This window comes from Neoarius graeffei, chromosome 23 (assembly GCF_027579695.1).
Source record: "Neoarius graeffei isolate fNeoGra1 chromosome 23, fNeoGra1.pri, whole genome shotgun sequence".
Taxonomy (NCBI): Eukaryota; Metazoa; Chordata; class Actinopteri; order Siluriformes; family Ariidae; genus Neoarius; species Neoarius graeffei.
The window spans coordinates 47,951,388-47,975,533 of record NC_083591.1 but is presented as its reverse complement, the minus strand read 5'-3'; the positions used below and the strand labels follow the sequence as shown (position 1 = coordinate 47,975,533).

Sequence of the window (24,146 nt, the reverse complement as noted above, 5' to 3'; positions counted from 1 at the left end):
ATGGCTTTTCCAAAGGAGCTATTTACCTTTATTTTATCTCTGACGGCACCGCTTGTATTTTATTCAGCAAACAACATTTCTGCTTTGCAAAAGTAAGTCTTCAGTTCGATTCTTAAATATGATTGATCACAAGGTGTTGGTTCCTTTTCTATAACAGCAGCTCTGACAGTAGTTCAATTCAGTGACTGCAAGGTTTAATATACTTTGAATACACTTATTCTAATACGCTATCATTTCCATCGTACCAAACACTGTATGTCTGCGGCACTGTTTAGCGTAATGTATAATCATTTTTCTGGAAGGAGATGTTTATTTAATTCTTACAGAAGGAGCCTCCAGTGTCAGGTGTCAGTGCTTTGTAAGAGTTTTCCACCACAGGAAACTAGTCAGGAGACTGGTGACGTGATGTGTTCATTAACAGGTTAAAAAAAGTCATGATTAGCAAATCGCTGTGGTATAAGAGGAATAAAACACTGGGATGGGGTGGGCTGGGATAGACAAATAATCAACTGTGATATTAATAAAACTAGGAGAAGTTTCAAATCTACAAGGTTTGTTTTGGAAACTTACATTACTGGCATTTAGCAGACACTTTTATCCAGAGTGACGTACAACATACCCAGAGTAGCCTGGGGAGCAGGTGCCTTGCTCAAGGGCACTTCACACATTTTTTGCCGGTTCAGGGAATTGAACCGATAACCTTTTGGTCCTAAAGCTGCTTCTCTAACCATTAGGCCATGGCCTATTATTCTAATTGATAATAATTTGAGTGGATGTAATACAACCCCGATTCCAAAAAAGTTGGGACAAACTACAAATTGTAAATAAAAACGGAATGCAATGATGTGGAAGTTTCAAAATTCCATATTTTATTCAGAATAGAACATAGATGACATATCAAATGTTTAAACTGAGAAAATGTATCATTTAAAGAGAAAAATTAGGTGATTTTAAATTTCATGACAACAACACATCTCAAAAAAGTTGGGACAAGGCCATGTTTACCACTGTGAGACATCCCCTTTTCTCTTTACAACAGTCTGTAAACGTCTGGGGACTGAGGAGACAAGTTGCTCAAGTTTAGGGATAGGAATGTTAACCCATTCTTGTCTAATGTAGGATTCTAGTTGCTCAACTGTCTTAGGTCTTTTTTGTCGTATCTTCCGTTTTATGATGCACCAAATGTTTTCTATGGGTGAAAGATCTGGACTGCAGGCTGGCCAGTTCAGTACCCGGACCCTTCTTCTACACAGCCATGATGCTGTAATTGATGCAGTATGTGGTTTGGCATTGTCATGTTGGAAAATGCAAGGTCTTCCCTGAAAGAGACGTCGTCTGGATGGGAGCATATGTTGCTCTAGAACCTGGATATACCTTTCAGCATTGATGGTGTCTTTCCAGATGTGTAAGCTGCCCATGCCACACGCACTAATGCAACCCCATACCATCAGAGATGCAGGCTTCTGAACTGAGCGCTGATAGCAACTTGGGTCGTCCTTCTCCTCTTTAGTCTGAATGACACGGTGTCCCTGATTTCCATAAAGAACTTCAAATTTTGATTTGTCTGACCGCAGAACAGTTTTCCACTTTGCCACAGTCCATTTTAAATGAGCCTTGGCCCAGAGAAGACGTCTGCGCTTCTGGATCATGTTTAGATACGGCTTCTTCTTTGAACTATAGAGTTTTAGCTGGCAACGGCGGATGGCACGGTGAATTGTGTTCACAGATAATGTTCTCTGGAAATATTCCTGAGCCCATTTTGTGATTTCCAATACAGAAGCATGCCTGTATGTGATGCAGTGCCGTCTAAGGGCCCGAAGATCACGGGCACCCAGTATGGTTTTCCGGCCTTGACCCTTACGCACAGAGATTCTTCCAGATTCTCTGAATCTTTTGATGATATTATGCACTGTAGATGATGATATGTTCAAACTCTTTGCAATTTTACACTGTCGAACTCCTTTCTGATATTACTCCACTATTTGTCGGCGCAGAATTAGGGGGATTGGTGATCCTCTTCCCATCTTTACTTCTGAGAGCCGCTGCCACTCCAAGATGCTCTTTTTATACCCAGTCATGTTAATGACCTATTGCCAATTGACCTAATGAGTTGCAATTTGGTCCTCCAGCCGTTCCTTTTTTGTACCTTTAACTTTTCCAGCCTCTTATTGCCCCTGTCCCGACTTTTTTGAGATGTGTGCTGTCATGAAATTTTCAAATATAGCCAATATTTGGCATGAAATTTCAAAATGTCTCACTTTCGACATTTGATATGTTGTCTATGTTCTTTTGTGAATACAATATCAGTTTTTGAGATTTGTAAATTATTGCATTCTGTTTTTATTTTCAATTTGTACTTTGTCCTAACTTTTTTGGAATCGGGGTTGTAAATATACATGATGAAACATACTGTATTTGTTTGATTAATGAATCAGTGCTGCAATCATAAAGTGGTATGCGATTTTTTTTCCATGCCTAAAGAAGGGCTCTCTGAAAACCCTGTATTAAGGCCAAAAATAGCTCTATAGTTACACATTTCTAGTCTGGACCTCACCTTTAACTTGAAATGTACTCTGTTTTCCTTTAGGCCACTGGTTATACTGGGAGTTGAAGTAGCTACTCTCGCTGCAGTTTTCTTCATGGCATATCTGTGTGTTCGAAAAGAAAAATCTGTAGACTTCCTGTTTTATGGTAAGTCTAGTTTGTGTAGAACTTTTACATTATATTTCTGCTCAAACAATACCATTGTGGTTTTGTATGTATGGAAGCAGAGCATGTTAAAAAGCAGAGAAAGAAATCGAATCTGTCCTTAATCCTTGAGCGAGCAGTGGCGAAAACTCACCTCTGAAACAACGCAGCATTCAATCAGTAGCTGGGCCTCACGGCTCCCTCGGGTTTTCTCCTCCCTCGCTCTGTTTTCCTGTCACTCCTAATTTCACCCTCACCCTGCTGCTAGGTCTGATGTGGCTATTCTTAAACATCAGGAGATGCCCTTTTCAGCACTGTGGTTGTGCGCCAAAGGAAAGGCAGGTCTGTTTGTCAGTGATAGAGATCCAACTTCACCTACATAGCCATGGGCCATCATAAACTCACAGTCAGGGAGAAATCAATATCTGGAGTGGAAAGGAAAAGTGAAAGAGTGATGGAGAGAACAGCATAGAGGGAAGCATGGGCTGATGGAGAGGGAGTCGAAGAAAGAAACACAGCCGGGGGGCTAACTGTGATCACTTTTCCTGCTATGTTTTTTCTTTGTTTTAGTATTCGTTGTGTTTTCTTTCACCTCCATTGTTGACCTTACGTGTGCTCTTGAGCTGGATGGATATATCAAAGGCTTTATAGATTTCTACCTTAACAAGGTTAATGCGAAACACACACACACACACACACACACACACCTCTTAATATCTTAAGAATTTGAAACAAAACACAGTTCAGTTCAAACATGCTTTTCCTCTGGTTCAGGGTGAACCGTACATGAACACAGCACACTGCATCATGAAGAACTACTGGAATGGAGGGGTGCACTTTGTTTTGCTCCTCGCCATCATCCACCGCATGTGGAAAAGGTGAACACTGACCCTTTATTCAAAGCATTTCATTTCAAGATGCCATGGACGCTTCAGCTATATTCGATGAAAGCTCTGCATACTGTGTTTTCATTTAAATGCTTAGAACGTCTATGCTAATAAAGTTTCTTTCACGTTCTCGACAGGAAGCCGTATCGGAGTTTGGCTCTTCTTTGGGCCGGCTCCATGGTAGCCACTCAGATCGTCTTTATTCCAAGCGTTGTCATAGGTGAGACAAACCAGCTCTTCCTGATCCATTGTTGTTTGATTTCAGTGAAAACAGTCTTGGAACGCTTCAACGAATGCAACTGCCAACTCTACAGTGTATTGGTAAAATATAGCTACAATCGCTTGAATTATTTCATTGCAGGTAAACATGCCAAGAACATCTATCCAGCATTTTGGCTCAACCTTATTTTCCTGATCCTGCCCATATGGACAACAGTGAAGCTTTTCAACAGGCCAAGAGAGCTGCCAATCATTCCAGCAGACAAGGTGAGGTTTCTCATCTCATCTCATCTCATTATCTCTAGCCGCGTTATCCCTCTACAGGGTCACAGGCAAGCTGGAGCCCATCCCAGCTGACTACGGGCGAAAGGCGGGGTACACCCTGGACAAGTCGCCAGGTCATCACAGGGCTGACACATAGACACAGACAACCATTCACACTCACATTCACACCTACGGTCAATTTAGAGTCACCAGTTAACCTAACCTGCATGTCTTTGGACTGTGGAGGAAACCGGAGCACCCGGAGGAAACCCACGCGGACACGGGGAGAACATGCAAACTCCACACAGAAAGGCCCTCGCCAGCCCCGGGGCTCGAACCCAGGACCTTCTTGCTGTGAGGCGACAGCGCTAACCACTACACCACTGTGCCGCCCGGTGAGGTTTCTGATGGAAAAAAAGACAAATGCAGCTATACATTTATCACATATTTATGCATATAAAATAATGTCTACAATGTATCCTTGACTTCCAAGCGACGTCAAAGCAAAATAGAAACCCGGATGTCGGCCGTGTTGGTGGAGATACAAATGCAGGGTCAAGCGACATTCCAGACAAAACATAGCCACGCGTGTGGAACTCTCTTTGTTTTTCCGCTGCTTTAAGCGTTCTTTTAGCTATGCCGTATCTTTGTGCTGTATATGGTTGTGGTCACAACAGTACTCGCGACCGTGGCACGTTCCGATTTTTTAGAATTCCGTCCGTGATTCGGAAAGAGGGCGAGGAAACTCTGAGGCTTAGTACGGAGAGGAAATGAGGGGATCAGGACATGTCGTCCAATGCCATTTTGTCCAACAGTTGGGACATTTCGTCCAAAGCCTTTTTCAGACGCACTATCAATTATTTTATATTTCAGGTATTCCTGTGTTCACAAACGAAGCCCCCCGTGAGAGCGCCGCTCAGCACCTAAACATGATCCAGCTGGCTTTAAAAATTAATAACTCAGCCAACGGAGCTCACAGCGAAGCTAAATTTTACAGGCACCTCCTTCTAAGCCTCCCCCTTTCAAAAGAGCATGGTCTTGGGTCGGTAGGACCGCGCCTCCGCCCGGGATTCACGAATGAAGCCCCCGCGAGAGCGCTGCTCCACGCCTGAAGATTTAATATGATCCAGCCTGAAACATAGACATGCAAGTGAGCAGCCTGCAATGACAAGGGAGTGAACTCATCCCAGGGTCAGCAAGCGGCACGGGCCGACATGGTTACGCCCCTCGGTACGCTCTTTAGTGCTGAAGCGCATGCATTATGGCACTCATTTGCTTTACAAAAATGTGTTTTGCTTCGGTCAACTTCTATTAAGAATTCCTCCTTTTTTTCGAACAAACGAATACCTGAAATACAAAATAATTGATAGTGCGTATGAAAAAGGCTTTGGATGAAATGTCTTAACTATTGGACAAAAAGGCATTGGACGCAATGACCTGTAGTGGTACTCGATGGTCGGTAAAAGCGTCTTATCTTCAGAAAAGTCTGACTTTTTAAAATAATATGGGTCAAAACCACACATATCTATCTCCTCTTTGTATTGAACCTTCCCTCGAGCGTTCAAATACTGAGAAAATTCAGCACTGTTTACAGACACACTTTCAGTGACTGCCATCCTAGTTGCTTTGTATATCCACCATCGTGGTGGACGCTCATGACGTAGCACATTTTGATCACGTGGTTGCAAGCCATCTACAGTATAGTGGATAGTGTGTACTGTATAGTGTAAGGAATATAGAGTATCGTGTGAAATGTATAATGTATACTATATAGTGTACACAGTATAGCGTCTACTGTATAGTGTATAGTGTATTTAAATAATATTGACTGGCGTTGAGTGGTATATCAGATATAGTCCATTCAGCTAGCATGATACTGAATGAGTCGAAGATGAGTAGCTGAATGGAATATATCTGATAGACCACAAAAAACCCAGCCAATATTATTATACATACACACTCTCTTCATATCAGCATTCTAGAAGGCCAGTGCGAGCTTACCTGCGACTCGGTGCTGTTAGTGCATCAGTCCAGTTACTTTCTAGCTGGTGTAGCATTCAGCAGTAGCATTAGCGAAGGCAGGGCTGCCAACTTTTTGAAATTCCTTGGAGTGAGATTTTTTTTGGGGGGGGGTCGATGGCAAAATTTTTCCGCACACCATGCAGTAAGTGGGAATTTTGTATTCAGTTTGATATTCACTTGTCCCCCTGCATTCTGGTGTTTTGTTTGTGGGTCGTCCAGCTGGAGATGGACAATGGGGGGGTGGGGGGTGGGAAGTTGAGATTTTGGATTTAGTAGATGTTCCTGCATTCTGGTGGATTTTTGGAGTGGCCTGCTGTGCCATACCTACATTCTTACACACCCTGACTTGCCAGGCCTTCAGCTTGTGGCCAACAAAAGCACCAAGTACCAAGTTTTGGCTTAAAAGCCCCCACACTAGAAAACTACAGATGACTGCCAATGTTCCTGTAGCCCTATAGACCTGTGTTTCAGATTTAAAGGCAAGTTCATGTTTGAAAATATTTCATCGGCTAAGCCTAAACACCTTCTGAATTGAAACTAAATGTTAAGTTTTTAATAACTGTTGCAAAAAATAAGCTTGTCCCTCACTGACTATTCATTATGCATTTAAGGGCTTTCCCCACCACTGGGTTCAGCAGAAGATTGGCATGGGGAAAAATATCAACAGCAAAAGAACAAATAAAATGCTTAAACAGTAAGCAAAATGTGCATGTGCTACAAGAAACATTAAAATGATTAAGTTTGAACAGTATTGAAACACAAAAAGCTGAACCTTGGCCATAGGTGGGAATGTGCACACAAAGTTGGGCTTAAAAATTTTGGTCATACTTAACTAAGCTATATTAATATATTTCTTATTAATTTATTTCTTATCTATGTTTCTTATTAGTAATAGAGCATTCGTCAGGGCCTGTTATCTGACAAATATTCTCTACGTGTCTTGCCCTCTTTGAAACCCTGTCTCCTCAGTATATTGTTCTCTGCCTTTTTTTTTAATTATTCACAAGTTCAAGTTCTTTGATATAACAGGTGACCATGCTTTATTTACTTTAACTGAGCAATTACATACAACATAAATAATTAAAAATAAATACCCTGTAAATAAACAATAGGTATGGCGGCTAATGGCTCTTCTTGCATTTGTAATATTATCTCTTACTTGCTTTATTTTACAACATTTCCAGTATGGCTTCAAATAAAGTCATAAAGTATGATAACATACAGTAAACAAACTAAAAATGCGCCTTAATAACCGTGTGCTAAGGAGGTGCTGTCCCGTGCTGCTTGTTGGGGAAGATAGAGGCTGTGGCACGGCAGTAGGCCTATAATGATTTAGCATGCCTAGTACACAGCTCTCGATATGGCATTAAATATTCTCACAACACTTATAGGCTAAAACGATTCAGAAACTTTATACAAGTTCATAATTACGCCAGTAACACCACACATTGGCGTGCATATGTACAAACCTGTCTGAGACACCCGTCTTCAACTCGGATACCTTCTTCTCTCTCCTCTTCCTCTAAATTGACGGTAGACAATTATCCAACTTCTGGCGAGTGCAGCATCATTAGATGCGCCGCCTACCATAGGGGAGTGTGTACAGAAGGGAACACCTCTCTGCCTGTTTAGCCGTGCGTAAGGCGTAATTGATTGATCGCAAGTGGTTGGCGCGACGCAATGGGTAGCCTAGATTAGATAGATAAACTAGATTTTTTTCTAGCGTGAGAAATTGGAGGTATGGCGTGTGAACGTGTGAAGACAATCAAATGCGTGTGTCTCACGCTCATTGCGTGAGAGTTGGCAGCCCAGGCGAAGGCCAGTGCAAGCTTACCTGCGACTTAGTGCTGTTAGTGTGGCAGTCCAGTTACATTCTAGCTGGTGTAGTGTTAGTGCAGGCCAATGCTAGTGCAGGCAAGCCGAGTATTATTATTATTTTCCCTGTGTAATGTACTTAGTTACTTTTAAAATCAACATCGACAACCACACACAACAGAGCGACCTGGGAGCCAAAATTCTCTCAAAAATCGTCCGCTTTTAACAAAGCAATCCTCACGGCCATGTTTGTTTACAAACCATCACAGTCACTCACTAGCACGGAAGTTTTACATCTCCGACATGTCTCTTTTCCAGTTTTTCGATATCCGTTGGTATGTTTTTTTCTCTTGTAAATATGCATGAAGGATATATAATGAAGTTTTGGTAGCCTTTCGGGTGTTCGTGTCTTTGGTTTCAGTTTTTAGTCCGTTTATTTAGTGCTTAATCATAGCATAGCTAATCCTAGCAGTAGCACTGGATTAGCCTCGTCGTCTCTCTTTCCTGGCTGACAAAGAAATGATTGTGCGCATGCGCAGCAGAAAAGGTTTGTCACTGGATCTTCGCATGAGCTCCGATGTGTGATGTCGTGTTGTCTTGACAATGTGCAATATTATAACAATATTGCACGCTCATTCTCCGTTAGGGAGAGTGACGTAAAACATGGAGGATAAGCGATATGATAACAATATTGCATGCCATCAGTAAACCCACTAGAAGGGAATACGTAGAATACATGTTTTTATTCTATGGAAAAAGTGGCCCGTATGTATAATAATAGTATATAGTGTATATCATATAGTGTATACAGTATAGCGTCTACTGTATATTCGAGTCCAGTCTCGAGTTCCCAGTGCTCAAGTCCGAGTCAAGTCCAAGTCATTAAAGAAAAGTTTGAATCAAGTCCGAGTCGAGTCCACTATTGATCCGAGTCAAGTCCGACACAAATGACACAGCTGTCACGCATGCACGCACACGTTCTCTAAAACACATTGATAGCTTTGAGTAGTGTGAAGATGTATGTCCTATACCATAGCCTACAATAAATTGACAAAAAACGAAAAGATGTCTTCTATCAGGAATATTTAGGAAAAGGCTGGTGGCACTAATGTTAAGTATCCACTTCAAAACCATAACATCACACTCTAATGTGCTTTACTGTAACAAGTGCACTCGTGTGCATTTCAAAAACATGACTATGGTACACAAACGCGATGCAGCTCAAAAACAAAAGCTTTAATTCTGACACCATGGAACTACATGGCAGGGAACTTGGGTTTGCTTTGTTGTGATGTTGGCACTTGTGTGCGTGTTTCAAAATTTTACATAAACATGTTTAAAATCAAAGATCTTATGCCAAATTATTATGGCATGTTACAAAAAAATAAAGAAAAAATCAGAGTCCTCGTCTCCAATTTACGAGTCCGAATGCAGTCAAGTCACAAGTCCGTAAAATTAGGGCACGAGTCGGACTTGAGTACTACAAGCCTGCTGTATATTATATAGTGTGCAGTGTAATAGTATACACTACCGTTCAAAAGTTTGGGGTCACTTTGAAATGTCCTTATTTTTGAAAGAAAAGCACTGTTCTTTTCAATGAAGATGACTTTAAACTAATCAGAAATCCACTCTATACATTGCTAATGTGGTAAATGACTATTCTAGCTGCAAATGTCTGGTTTTTGGTGCAATATCTCCATAGGTGTATAGAGGCCCATTTCCAGCAACTCTCACTCCAGTGTTCTAATGGTACAATGTGTTTGCTCATTGCCTCAGAAGGCTAATGGATGATTAGAAAACCCTTGTACAATCATGTTAGCACAGCTGAAAACAGTTGAGCTCTTTAGAGAAGCTATAAAACTGACCTTCCTTTGAGCAGATTGAGTTTCTGGAGCATCACATTTGTGGGGTCGATTAAATGCTCAAAATGGCCAGAAAAATGTCTCGACTATATTTTCTATTCATTTTACAACTTATGGTGGTAAATAAAAGTGTGACTTTTCATGGAAAACACAAAATTGTCTGGGTGACCCCAAACTTTTGAACGGTAGTGTATAGCATATACCATATAGTGTATAGTGTGTAGTATATCGTGTATAGAGTATTGTGTGTAATGTATAGTGTAAAGACAATAGAGTATCATGTGATGTGTATAATGTATAGTGTATAGTGTATAGAGTATAGTGTATGGCAGCGGTCCCTAACCCCCGGGCTGCGGACCGGTACCGGTCCGTGGGTCATTTGGTACCGGGCCACACAGAAAGAATAAATAACCTGCACTATTTCCGTTTCATTCATTATCTGAGTCTGAACGATGTTTGATTTTGAAAAATGACCGGATTCTCTCCGTTACATCCGTCTATAACTCACGCTTGACCAGAGCATGTAAGCGGAGTGGAGCGGCGAGAATTTCGGTCCTCGCTCACGGAGGTGGTCGCTCCGCTCGCTCCCCGCTCAATGTCGCACCATGCCGCTTCGCCCGTTACCGCTCAGCGCTCCACCAAGATTGCATCCCGCTCCACTCCACGCTCGCTCAAAAAATATGTGCACGCATGTGCGTAGCAGACGCGGAGCACTTCCCGTATCTCTGCCCTCTGTCCCCTGCACTTTTTACAGCCATTACAACCACTTAATTAATTTTTAACACGTGGAAACGCGTTTTTCCGAGCTGCCTCTAAACGCATCATGAGCAGGCGGAGTGCAGGTGGCAAACAAACACCGCTGTCGTTCATTCTGAGCCACGTTGGGCATGCTTCAGATTCGTGATGTGAGCGGTAACGGGGCGAAACTGGAGCGGGCCATTGCCTCGCTCCATCCTTCCCATCCTTGAAAAAAAAAATCCCGCTCCGCGCTCTTTTCAAAATTCGTCTGCTCCGTTCACATGCTCTACTCTTGACGCATGTCAGGACGCTTATCTCAGCGACCAAGAATGTTGGAGAGAGGACATTACTCATGTTATGTTGCTGACGCGATGTTACAAGGATGTTGCTAATAAAGTTGCATACGAGTACACAGTGGATTCACGTTTATTACTATATTTAGAAAATACCACAGTTTATCCACCACACCTTAAAGGCTGGTCCGTGAAAATATTGTCTGACATCAAACCGGTCCGTGCCGCAAAAAAGGTTGGGGACCGCTGGTGTATGGTATTTTGTGTATCGCATATAGTGTACACTGACCGGCCACTTTAATAGGAACTTGTTCTTGATTCTAAGACTCCTGTTCATGGCTGCAGGACTGGAACCCAATGTGTTCTTCTGCTGTTGCATGCTGAGATGCTTTTCTGCTCACCACGGTTATAAAGAGTTGCTCTGAGTTACTATTGAACCAATCTGGCCATTTTCCTCTGCTCTCGCTTATCAACTAGGCATTTGTTTCCACCCACAGAACTGTCGCTCACTCACTCGCTCGATGTTTTTTGTTTTCTGCACCATTCTGTTTGTGTAAACTCTGGAGACTGTTGCGTGTGAAAACCTCAGGAGATCAGCGGTTTCTGAAATACTCAAACCAGCAGTCCATCTGGCTCAAACCAACACCCATGCCACAGTGAAAGAAAGTCACACTTTCTTTGAGCTCACAATTTTTCCCATTCTGATGTTTGAATGAAGTGAAGATTAATAACTGAAGCTCTTGATTTGTATCTGCATGATTTGATGCATCGTGCTGCTGTCAAGGGATCGGCTGATTAGAGAACCGCGTAAAACAGCAGGTGGATGTATGGGTGCTCCTAATAAAGTGGCCGCCGAGTGTATACTGTATAGTTGCAGTGCATAGGATCTCATCTCATTATCTCTAGCCGCTTTATCCTGTTCTACAGGGTCGCAGGCGAGCTGGAGCCTATCCCAGCTGACTACGGGCGAAAGGCGGGGTACACCCTGGACAAGTCGCCAGGTCATCACAGGGCTGACACATAGACACAGACAACCATTCACACTCACATTCACACCTACGGTCAATTTAGAGTCACCAGTTAACCTAACCTGCATGTCTTTGGACTGTGGGGGAAACCGGAGCACCCGGAGGAAACCCACGCGGACACGGGGAGAACATGCAAACTCCACACAGAAAGGCCCTCACCGGCCACGGGGCTCGAACCCGGACCTTCTTGCTGTAAGGCGACAGCGCTAACCACTACACCACCGTGCCGCCCGTGCATAGGATATATCGTATATTATGTAGAGTATAAGGTGTAGTGTATAATGTATCGGGTATAGAGTATAGTATGTATACAGAGCATGCATGTTTAAAGATGTTTGGATGTTTCTGTAGGTTGCAGCAGAACAGAACAAAAGGCTTCTGTTTCGCCCCATAGACTTCCTGCTCACACTCACTGTGCTCGGAGCCATGGCGTTCACCGTGTTCAGAGGATTTGTACGTCTTTTTCTCCTCTCCTTTTCTTTTCTCTTGTTTTTTTTCTTTCTCCTTCATTCCTTTCTTCACGCTCTTAAGGGTATATTTTAGCCTGAAACAACATTCGACTCATTAGACACCTTTCTTTCTTTCTTTCTTTCTTTCTTTCTTTCTTTCTTTCTTTCTTTCTTTCTTTCTTTCTTTCTTTCTTTCTGTCAAGGAAGTCATTATGATCTATATTTTAGTCTGACATTCATAACTGAATCTGATTTTCTTTTCAAGTTAAACGTTCCTTTAATTCCTTCATTTAGTGAAGCTGTAGCTAATCCAGTGTTCTGGAATGACTTCCAGGTTGTTCTTGAGTGCACGCTGGACGTGTGTTTCACCTACATTTACCAGTACGAGCCCTACATGAAGGACAGTGTGGCCTTCCCGAAGGTCATGGTAAGAATTGGTCTACATTCTGATATTTATTATCAAATATTTATTAAAAAGCCTATTTACATTTACTTCCATGGAATTTGGTCGATGCTGTTCTCCAGAGTGCATCGTAATCTCCATCAAAAACATATTCCCATGATAGATCAGTATCTACAGTGGTGCTTGAAAATTTGTGAACCCTTTAGAATTTTCTACATTTCTACATAAATATGACCTAAAACATCATCAGATTTTCACACAAGTCCTAAAAGTAGATAAAGAGAACCCAGTTAAACAAATGAGACAAAATTATTATACTTGGTCATTTATTTATTGAGGAAAATGATCCAATATTACATATCTGTAAGCGGCAAAAGTATGTGAACCTTTGCTTTCAGTATCTGGTGTGACCCCCTTGTGCAGCAATAACTGAAACTAAACGTTTGCGGTAACTGTTGACCAGTCCTGCACACCGGCTTGGAGGAATTTTAGCCCGTTCCTCCGTACAGAACAGCTTCAACTCTGGGATGTTGGTGGGTTTCCTCACATGAACTGCTCGCTTCAGATCCTTCCACAACATTTCCATTGGATTAAGGTCAGGACTTTGACTTGGCCATTCCGAAACATTAACTTTATTCTTCTTTAACCATTCTTTGGTAGAATGACTTGTGTGCTTAGGGTTGTTGTCTTGCTGCATGACCCACCTTCTCTTGAGATTCAGTTCCTGGACAGATGTCCTGACATTTTCCTTTAGAATTCGCTGGTATAATTCAGAATTCATTGTTCCATTAATGATGGCAAGCCGTCCTGGCCCAGATGCAGCAAAACAGGCCCAAACCATGATACTACCACCACCATGTTTCACAGATGGGATAAGGTTCTTATGCTGGAATGCAGTGTGTTCCTTTCTCCAAGCATAACGCTTCTCATTTAAACCAAAAAATTCTATTTTGGTCTCATCTGTCCACAAAACATTTTTCCAATCGTCTTCTGGCTTGTCCACGTGATCTTTAGCAAACTGCAGACTAGCAGCAATGTTCTTTTTGGAGAGCAGTGGCTTTCTCCTTGCAACCCTGCCATGCACACCATTGTTGTTCAGTGTTCTCCTGATGGTGGACTCATGAACACTAACATTAGCCAATGTGAGAGAGGCCTTCAGTTGCGTAGAAGTTACCCTGGGGTCCTTTGTGACCTCACCGACTATTACACGCCTTGCTCTTGGAGTGATCTTTGTTGGTCGACCACTCCTAGGTAGGGTAACAATGGTCTTGAATTTCCTCCATTTGTACACAATCTGTCTGACTGTGGATTGGTGGAGTCCAAACTCTTTAGAAATGGTTTTGTAACCTTTTCCACCCCAATGAGCATCAACAGCACTTTTTCTGAGGTCCTCAGAAATCTCCTTTGTTCGTGCCATGATACACTTCCACAAACATGTGTTGTGAAGATCAGACTTTGATAGACCCCTGTTCTTTAAATAAAACAGGGTGCCCACTCACACCTGATTGTCATCCCATTGATTGAAAACACCAGACTCTAATTTCACCTTCAAATTAACTGCTAATCCTAGAGGTTCACATACTTTTGCCACTCACAGATATGTAATATTGGATCATTTTCCTCAATAAATAAATGACCAAGTATAATATTTTTGTCTCATTTGTTTAACTGGATTCTTTTTATCTACTTTTCAGACTTGTGTGAAAATCTGATGATGTTTTAGGTCATATTTATGCAGAAATATAGAAAATTCTAATGGGTTCACAAACTTTCAAGCACCACTGTAAGAGGACTATTGCTGAAGCTAAAACCCTGTTTGCTCAACATTTTAGAGCATTCAGAAACACAGCTGTGGCTGAAGTGCTATGCTTCGGTCCATAAGAACCTGTTTTAGATGAATGTTAATGTTCTGTCCCGCTGCAGATGTTGGTGTTCCTCTTCTATGCCTTTCCCCTGCTAACTCTGTTGGTCTACGGGCTGATGGTTCCAGGATGCACTTGGATGATGGACTGGACTTTGTTCCTTGCAGGAGCTATAGTTCAGGTAAATAAGTGTTGTGTTCTGATGCCATACACCCGTGCCATACATTATTCATAATAACATCAATATAATAATAATAATAATAATGGCCTAAGCATTGGCTTTGTTTTTGCCAATTCCACATCCATGCAAAGGAGTTTAAGAGATAAACACTGAACCTCAGGAAATGTTTTCTCTTGTTATTATTCTTTCACCTGTCTATCAGACCATCTGTTAGCTTATGAGTACAAAATAGGGATGTGATCACTCTCCACCGAGCGTGTTCAGCTACCCTATGACACCGTATATCAACTTATACATTTGAAAAGATGTGATCGCTGGTATCACATATCACATGGTAGCTATTTAATAGTTTTTCCACGAAATCGAGTCGTACACAAGCTGATAGCGGCTATAAGCCATGTAGGATGAGATAGATAGATAGATAGATAGATAGATAGATAGATAGATAGATAGATAGATAGATAGATAGATAGATAGATAGATAGATAGATAGATAAAACTTTATTGATCCCTTTGGGAGGGTTCCCTCAGGGAAATAAAAATTCCAGCAGCATCATTACGGAATAAACAGAGAATAGAAAATAAAGAAAACTTCTCGATAAATTAAGTATTAACATATACAAATATAAAAAATAAAATACGAAAAAAAAGTCTAGCAGGAGAGGTACTGCACATTATATTGCACATTTATATTGCACATTGTCCAGTATTGCTTTTTGTCAAGCTAGGCTAGGCTACTGCTCCTTCCCGTCCTCTGTCCTCCTGTTACCCCTCCTCCCCCCCAGAGAGGAGTTGTACAAAGGAGTTTTTAAGTCTGTTAGTCCTGCACTTGGGAAGGAGCATTCTGTCACTGAACAGGCTCCTCTGGTTGCTAATGACGGTGTGCAGAGGATGACTGGCATCGTCCATGATGTTCAGTAGTTTGTCCATAGTCCTCTTCTCTGCCACCATCACCAGAGAGTCCAGCTTCATGCCGACCACAGAGCCGGCCCGCCTGATCAGTTTGTCCAGCCTGGATGTGTCCTTCTTGGATGTGCTGCACCCCAGCACACCACGGTGTAAAACAGGACACTGGCGACCACAGGCTGATAGAACATCCACAGGAGTTTCCTGCAGATGTTAAAGGACCGCAGCCTCCTAAGGAAGTATAGCCTGCTCTGTCCCTTCCTGTACAGGTGGTTGGTGTTGCAAGTCCAGTCCAGCTTGCTGTCCAGCCACAGCCCCAGGTACTTGTAGGAATCCACAGCCTCCACCTCGACTCCCTCGATCAGAACTGGTCGTGACCTTGGTCTGGACCTCCCAAAGTCAATGACCAACTCCTTGGTCTTTGAGGTGTTGAGCTGCAGATGGTTCCTATTGCACCAAATGGCAAAGTCCCTCACCAGGCTCCTATACTCTTCCTCTCTGTCGTCCCTGATACACCCCACTATGGCTGTGTCATCAGCGAATTTCTGAACGTGACACATCTCCGAGTTGTAGCAGAAGTCCGCGGTGTACAGGGTGAAGAGAAGAGGGGCCAGCACCGTGCCCTGGGGTGCTCCGGTGCTGCTAATCACAGTGTCAGACGTGATGTCCTTCAGCCTGATGTACTGCGGCCTGTCAGTGAGGTAGCTGGAGAGCCAAGTGACCATGCAGGGGTCCACTCGCATCCTAGCTTGACACTCGCACCCTGAGTGGAATAACTGTTTTATTCTATCCACATTCACTGGGTTTTGAGAAACAGAGCATTTTTATTTTTTGCAAATTCAATTGATAAAAACTTTATACAGAACGTCCGACAAAATCATTTCCGCTTAGAATGTAAACAAACCGGCGAAATGACAAGAGCAATTTGTGAAAAATGCAATAATAATAATAATAATAATAATTCTTGAAAAATAAAAAAGATACATTCTTACCATCAAATACTTTCATTTCATGTTTTGTTGCTTTTTTTAAAGTTTTTTTGGGGTTTTGTTTTCGAGTAGGGTTTTTATTTCGTCTTCGATTGGTTCAGCAACGCGTTCCGCCATTTTGCTTTTCTCTATTCACGGTATATGATCTGATATCCTAGTAGTAGAGTAGCCAATCAGAGCATGCGAATGCTCATATCCGGTGAATGTGGATAGAATAATATGTGATAGAGGTAGGAATTGGGTATAAACTGGTTTTAAATAATACATGTCGGAGATAAAGGCAGAATAAACCCAAAGCAAATTCATTATTTTTTGATTATGGAATTAATCCTTTTTTAAAATGGGCTTAAAATATGTTTCAGGAAGCCATTCCACAATTTTGGTGAGACAAGCCCATGTGTTGTGATACAAAACATGCTAAAAGATAACTACAGTATTAATAAACCCAAGATTGTGTTTATTTCTTGTGTATATCAGAGATTTTACTGTCCACATTCACTGGATATGAGCAATTGAGTGCTCTAATTGGCTACTCTACTACTAGGATATCAGCTCATATACCGTGAGTAGAGAAAAACAAAATGGCGGAGTGTGTTGCTGAACCAACCGAGGACGAAATAAAAACTCTACTCGAAAACTAAATCCCAAACAAGTGTTGCCAGGCAAAACAAACTTCGCCCAGTAGCACTTATGATGAATATGAAGGAAGATATCATGAAAAAATAGGTACCCTATGGGTCCATGTGGCGACTGCTTATAAATAAAATAGTTTTCTGATCCCATGTCCATACAGTAAATATAGCATATAGATTTACTCTATGAGGCAGCAGCGACAAAAATGAAGCGTAATCCAAAAATGAACAATTTAAAAATCACAGAAGTAAAATATACCAAGTGTCTGTACTTTATATTATTCTACTCTTACATCTTATGCCTCGGTCACAACCGGCCGTACGTGCTCCTACGGCCGGTCTACGTGCAAAAAACGCAAGAAACGCATGGAGGGTGCGCGTGAAACGCACGGAGGGCGTGCGTGTGACGTGCTGATTTTTGAGCCGTAGACTGGCCGCAGACCGGCCGCAGAGGTTCTTTGTCATGTCAAACAAAGTCTACGGGCGCTTACGTTTTTTTCAGGTTGCAAGACAAACTTACGGCCAACATGCGTCTTTCTCCATGAACAAAAAAAAAAACGCAGCGATTTGGGAACCGCCAAAAATCGCACAGCCAAAAAATCGTACATCCGGTTGTGACCTAGGCTTTACAGTTTTCAAAACTGAAACCTCCGAACGAGGCTGACATACACAGGCTGTCGCCATGACCCGAACTCTGATTTCCTGGAAAAGGCCCGGCACTAGAGCTCAGTGGTCTCAATACTCTTTTTGACAACTTCCTGTAACAACTCAGGAAGCGCGTCACATCGACATCACACATGGGACCACTGACCGAAGAAGGCGAGGAAAGAGTATATATACACTGTAAAATATAATAAGTTGACTTTACTTAAAAAAAATATGCAAAGTCGTTGCCTCAAAAAAAGTCATTTATGTTGATTTAGATAAATTAGATTGGGTTAACTTATTTTTTGTGAGTTTGCAGTACTCAAATTAACTTAGATTAGTTTGATTACATTAACTTATTTATTTTGAGTTTGCAGTACTCACATAAACTTATATTAATTTGATTACATTAACTTATTTATTGTGAGTTTGCAGTACTCATCTTATATAATTTTGATTACATTAACTTATTTATTTTAAGTTTACAGTACTCAAATCAATGGCTTTCAGATATCTTTTTTCATAAATTTAACTTAATATTCATGAATTCCATTGATTTGAGTACTGTAAACTTAAAATAAATAAGTTAATGTAATCAAAATTATATAAGATGAGTACTGCAAACTCACAATAAATAAGTTAATGTAATCAAATTAATATAAGTTTATGTGAGTACTGCAAACTCAAAATAAATAAGTTAATGTAATCAAACTAATCTAAGTTAATTTGAGTACTGCAAACTCACAAAAAATAAGTTAACCCAATCTAATTTATCTAAATCAACATAAATGACTTTTTTTGAGGCAACGACTTTGCATATTTTTTTAAGTAAAGTCAACTTATTATATTTTACAGTGTACCTGGAGTATATTTCAAAATATGACCACACTTTCCCTCTGGAATAAGCATAAACATGTCTGAAAGCGATTTCTTTAGTCTAGTCCATTTATTTCGAATGGTGAACCGAATTGTATACACTCACCGGCCATTTTAATCGGAACACGTGTATGTGCATGCGCAGTGCGCGACTATTACACTCTTACATTCTTACAGCATGATGATGTCGTGGCTAGCGCCTTTATCTGAGGCAGTAGCCACAACAAAAACGATTTTGACCTTTTTGGTGACCTTGACCGGATGACCCTCAAAATGTTGGAGGTTCTATTTGAGACCAATGCCCATCTATCTTGAAAGTTTCATCAAGATAGATCCATCTGTTTTCCTGTAATATCGTTTACAAAAAAACCCAAAGAAACCCGATCGAAAACAATGCCTCGCCCCGCTTACTCCGTAGCAGGCGAGGTCTCATCTCATCTCATCATCTGTAGCCGCTTTATCCTGTTCTAATGGGTCGCAGGCAAGCTGGAGCCTATCCCAGCTGACTACGAGCGAAAGGCGGGGTACACCCTGGACAAGTCGCCAGGTCATCACAGGGCTGACACATAGACACAGACAACCATTCACACTCACATTCACACCTACGCTCAATTTAGAGTCACCAGTTAACCTAACCTGCATGTCTTTGGACTGTGGGGGAAACCGGAGCACCCGGAGGAAACCCACGCGGACACGGGGAGAACATGCAAACTCCACACAGAAAGGCCCTCGCCAGCCACGGGGCTCGAACCCGGACCTTCTTGCTGTGAGGCGACAGCGCTAACCACTACACCACCGTGCCGCCAGCAGGCGAGGTAAAAATACAAAACAAGCAACAAAATATGAAATAAAAGTATCTGATAGTAAGAACTTTTTTTTTTTAATTTTCAAGAATTATTATTATCGAATTTTTCACAAATCGCTCCTGTCATTTCACCGGTTTGTTTACATTCTAAGCGGAAATTATTTTGTTTTGTATAAAGTTTTCACTGATTGAGTTTGCAAAAAATAAAAATAAAAATGCTCCGTTTTTCAAAATCCAGTGAATGTGGATAGAATAAAACAGTTATTCCACTCAATCTTGCCGTACATGGATTACAGCCGATTCAGCGCTAGGTGCCTCGTCGAGTATGACCTCGTGTACGACTCGATTTCGTGGAATAACTGTTAAATACAGTGATTAAATGTGTCATGTTTTGGGCTGCACCTGCAGATGCAGTGGACGTACATCGGTGCATCCGTGCACTCGCGGACACCCTTCACCTATCGCATCCCTAAAGAGGAGTGGAGCCTAGTGATGACCCTTAACCTTGTGTATATGGCTGTTCCGGTCCTCCTGGCTGCACGCTGCCACATAGACCCAGCCTTTTTCATGAAGCCGGTGCCTCCGGGACAAGCAGGCGACGACAAAAAGCGCAACTAGATGCATCAAAACCAACAAAGCAAAGGTCTTAAGAACCTACAAACTTAGACATGTACAGTAGGTGAGATGGGAACTGAGACTCCTGATTGTGTCTAGACTCCGGAGCACCCAGTGGTGAACAACGCGACTACTTCTCTTCTCAATGACCCTTGTTTCTGCTGTATGGATTCAAATCAGCTCCACTGTTCTCGAGCTTATCTCTGCTGGAAGAATGAGTCATTCGATGCAATCCAGACAGCAACTCTGGACTCTGACACACATGTTTCTGCCAACACAACACCAACTGTAGAATAACTTCATACCGAGAGTCTTTGAGGCTTGATTTCACAGCAATGTTTAACCTTCATCCTACCAAGTGGGGTCCATCTGAACCCCGCACCTATATGTTTGTTTGCCATTTTAAAAATATGTGACATACTGCCTCACCGTTTTATGAATTTGTCAGAATTTATGTCTTAATTAAAACACTAAAGCACCGGAAGATCAGCTTTTTGCATTGTGAAGGTATAATTAATTTGTTACTGAGGTCCAACCGGACCCCAGAGTAAAGTTTATCTGTCTTTCATTTTATAATTGAATAGCACACTGAAAGTTAACTTCTTTTATTTCTTTTATGTTCCATAATGAAACTACCAAGGCATTCCTTCTCGGGGTCCGTGTGGACCCCACTGCTGCAATAAGACCAGGCTGCAAAACAAAAGCCCTAAATTATTTTACAATTACTTTTTTGTTTTAAATTCTGTAAGAAAAGACCTAAGTTGTAATCCAGAATGTTTTACAGCTGCATGAGCTGTAAAAATCATGTATATAATGCCAATTTTTTTTTGTGGCGCTATAATTTGCTACATGTATGCTAGTTATTGCAATGTTATTGCATTTATAATACATCATTGATATTCAGCCATAGTGGATTTTGTTCTTCAATAAAGTTATGTCTGTTTGCTGCATTGAATTGGTTCTTACTGCATTGATTTCAAGGTATTCCCTCCTGGGGTCCATACGGACCCCGCCTGGTAGTTTGTGTATGTAAAATTGGCTGGTAGGATGAAGGTTAAGTGTGTTCTTTATGCCTTGGGCCCTTTAGTGTATTGCTGTTATTAATACAAGATGTTCTGAACAAAACTTATCTGGTGATTTTGTCTTTATAAGCTTTAATTTTAAAGAAAAGTATTGGGGTCCAAACGGACCCCACATGGTAAGATTAAGGTGTAAAATAGCATGGTAGGGGCGGCACGGTGGTGTAGTGGTTAGCGCTGTCGCCTCACAGCAAGAAGGTCCGGGTTCGAGCCCCGTGGCCGGCAAGGGCCTTTCTGTGTGGAGTTTGCATGTTCTCCCCGTGTCGGCGTGAGTTTCCTCCGGGTGCTCCGGTTTCCCCCACAGTCCAAAGACATGCAGGTTAGGTTAACTGGTGACTCTAAATTGACCGTAGGTGTGAATGTGAGTGTGAATGGTTGTCTGTGTCTATGTGTCAGCCCTGTGATGACCTGGCGACTTGTCCAGGGTGTACCCCGCCTTTCGCCCGTAGTCAGCTGGGATAGGCTCCAGCTCGCCTGCAACCCTGTAGAACAGGATAAAGCGGCTAGAGATAATGAGATGAGAAATGAGATAGCATGGTCGGATGAGGGTTAAATTCAAAGGTATCTGGTTCTCGGAATTTCTGTTCCTAACGAGCCATTTTGATGTGATTGTCTCTCAAAGTGTTTTGTTATCTGTAGACACTTTTCTTTCTGACTGTATTTGTTCGGATTTTTTTAAATCACCGTTGCTTGTCTTTGGTTTGGAGGATTTATATCAAGCGGCTTGTTATGAGGATGAAACTGATCTTTAGTAGTAAAAAAAACACACACACACACAGAGAAGAAAGAAATCATAACTTTTTTTTTTGTGCTCAAATTGAGCACATCTTCCCTGATATGAATCTGTAGTCTTGTGAAACGCGCTGTTTATTATACTCAACAAAGGAGGTGCAGATTGCAAAAGACGCTGTAATATGTATGAGGTTTCACTGATTAGACTTCCTTCCTTTACATGTACCGGTATGTACGCAAGTTCGTTTTGCTCGTCTGCCAAAACCCCTGCCTGTTGGTTCTGAGCGATATAAATGACATCATCCACGCTGCAGATTATCAACGATCCTAGACCTGGCCTAGTGAACTCTAACCCCACTGTTTCACAAAGATAACTAAGATTAAAGATGACTGAGCAGTTTTGCAACAAACATGTTAATCAGAAACCGTTGCAGCTGGATGTTTGTGACCTCTGGCAGACATCGTGATTAGTAAAGAAGTTTTCGTAACCCGTTACTGGAAGGAAAATATAACCAGTTCGTAATAACAGTTATGTTATTTGTTTAATAAAGCTCAAATTGGACACTTGTCAAATGTTTTCTCCATAACTGGATACAGTGGTGCTTGAAAGTTTGAGAACCCTTTAGGAATTTCTATATTTCTGCATAAATAGGACCTAAAACATCATCAGATTTTCACACAAGTCCTAAAAGTAGATAAAGAGAACCCAGTTAAACAAATGAGACAAAAATATTATACTTGGTCATTTATTTATTGAGGAAAATGATCCAATATTACATATCTGTGAGTGGCAAAAGTATGTGAACCTCTAGGATTAGCAGTTAATTTGAAGGTGAAATTAGAGTCAGGTGTTTTCAATCAATGGGATGACAATCAGGTGTGAGTGGGCACCCTGTTTTATTTAAAGAACAGGGATCTATCAAAGTCTGATCTTCACAACACATGTTTGTGGAAGTGTATCATGGCAAGAACAAAGGAGATTTCTGAGGACCTCAGAAAAAGCGTTGTTGATGCTCATCAGGCTGGAAAAGGTTACAAAACCATCTCTAAAGAGTTTGGACTCCACCAATCCACAGTCAGACAGATTGTGTACAAATGGAGGAAATTCAAGACCATTGTTACCCTACCCAGGAGTGGGCGACCAACAAAGATCACTCCAAGAGCAAGGCGTGTTATAGTCGGCGAGGCCACAAAAGAGCCTAGGGTAACTTCTAAGCAACTGAAGGCCTCTCTCACATTGGCTAATGTTAATGTTCATGAGTCCACCATCAGGAGAACACTGAACAACAATGGTGTGCATGGCAGGGTTGCAAGAAAGCCACTGCTCTCCAAAAAGAACATTGCTGCTCGTCTGCAGTTTGCTAAAGATCACATGGACAAGCCAGAAGGCTATTGGAAAAATGCTTTGTGGACAGATGAGACCAAAATATAATTTTTTGGTTTAAATGAGAAGCGTTATGTTTGGAGAAAGGAAAACACTGCATTCCAGCATAAGAACCTTATCCCATCTGTGAAACATGGTGGTGGTAGTATCATGGTTTGGGCCTGTTTTGCTGCATCTGGGCCAGGACGGCTTGCCATCATTGATGGAACACTGAATTCTGAATTATACCAGCGAATTCTAAAGGAAAATGTCAGGACATCTGTCCATGAACTGAATCTCAAGAGAAGGTGGGTCATGCAGCAAGACAACGACCCTAAGCACACAAGTCGTTCTACCAAAGAATGGTTAGAGAAGAATAAAGTTAATGTTTTGGAATGGCCAAGTCAAAGTCCTGACCTTAATCCAATTGAAATGTTGTGGAAGGACCTGAAGCGAGCAGTTCATGTGAGGAAACCCACCAACATCCCAGAGTTGAAGCTGTTCTGTACGGAGGAACGGGCTAAAATTCCTCCAAGCCGGTGTGCAGGACTGATCAACAGTTACCGCAAACGTTTAGTTGCAGTTATTGCTGCACAAGGGGGTCACACCAGATACTGAAAGCAAAGGTTCACATACTTTTGCCACTCACAGATATGTAATATTGGATCATTTTCCTCAATAAATAAATGACCAAGATCTATTTTTTTCTCATTTGTTTAACTGGGTCCTCTTTATCTACTTTTAGGACTTGCGTGAAAACCTGATGATGTTTTAGGTCATATTTATGCAGAAA

General features: G+C 41.7%; 1 protein-coding gene across 1 annotated transcript; it reads left to right on the top strand.

Moving 5' to 3' along the window:
* On the top strand, positions 1-20,182 carry tm6sf2a (transmembrane 6 superfamily member 2a). Its single transcript, XM_060905369.1, has 10 exons — positions 1-92; positions 2,588-2,691; positions 3,259-3,356; positions 3,463-3,566; positions 3,713-3,795; positions 3,937-4,061; positions 12,168-12,269; positions 12,600-12,692; positions 14,592-14,711; positions 19,973-20,182. The coding sequence occupies exons 1-10, from the start codon at positions 1-3 to the stop codon at positions 20,180-20,182; spliced, it is 1,131 nt and encodes a 376-aa protein (XP_060761352.1).
* Positions 20,183-24,146: the final 3,964 nt, after the last annotated feature.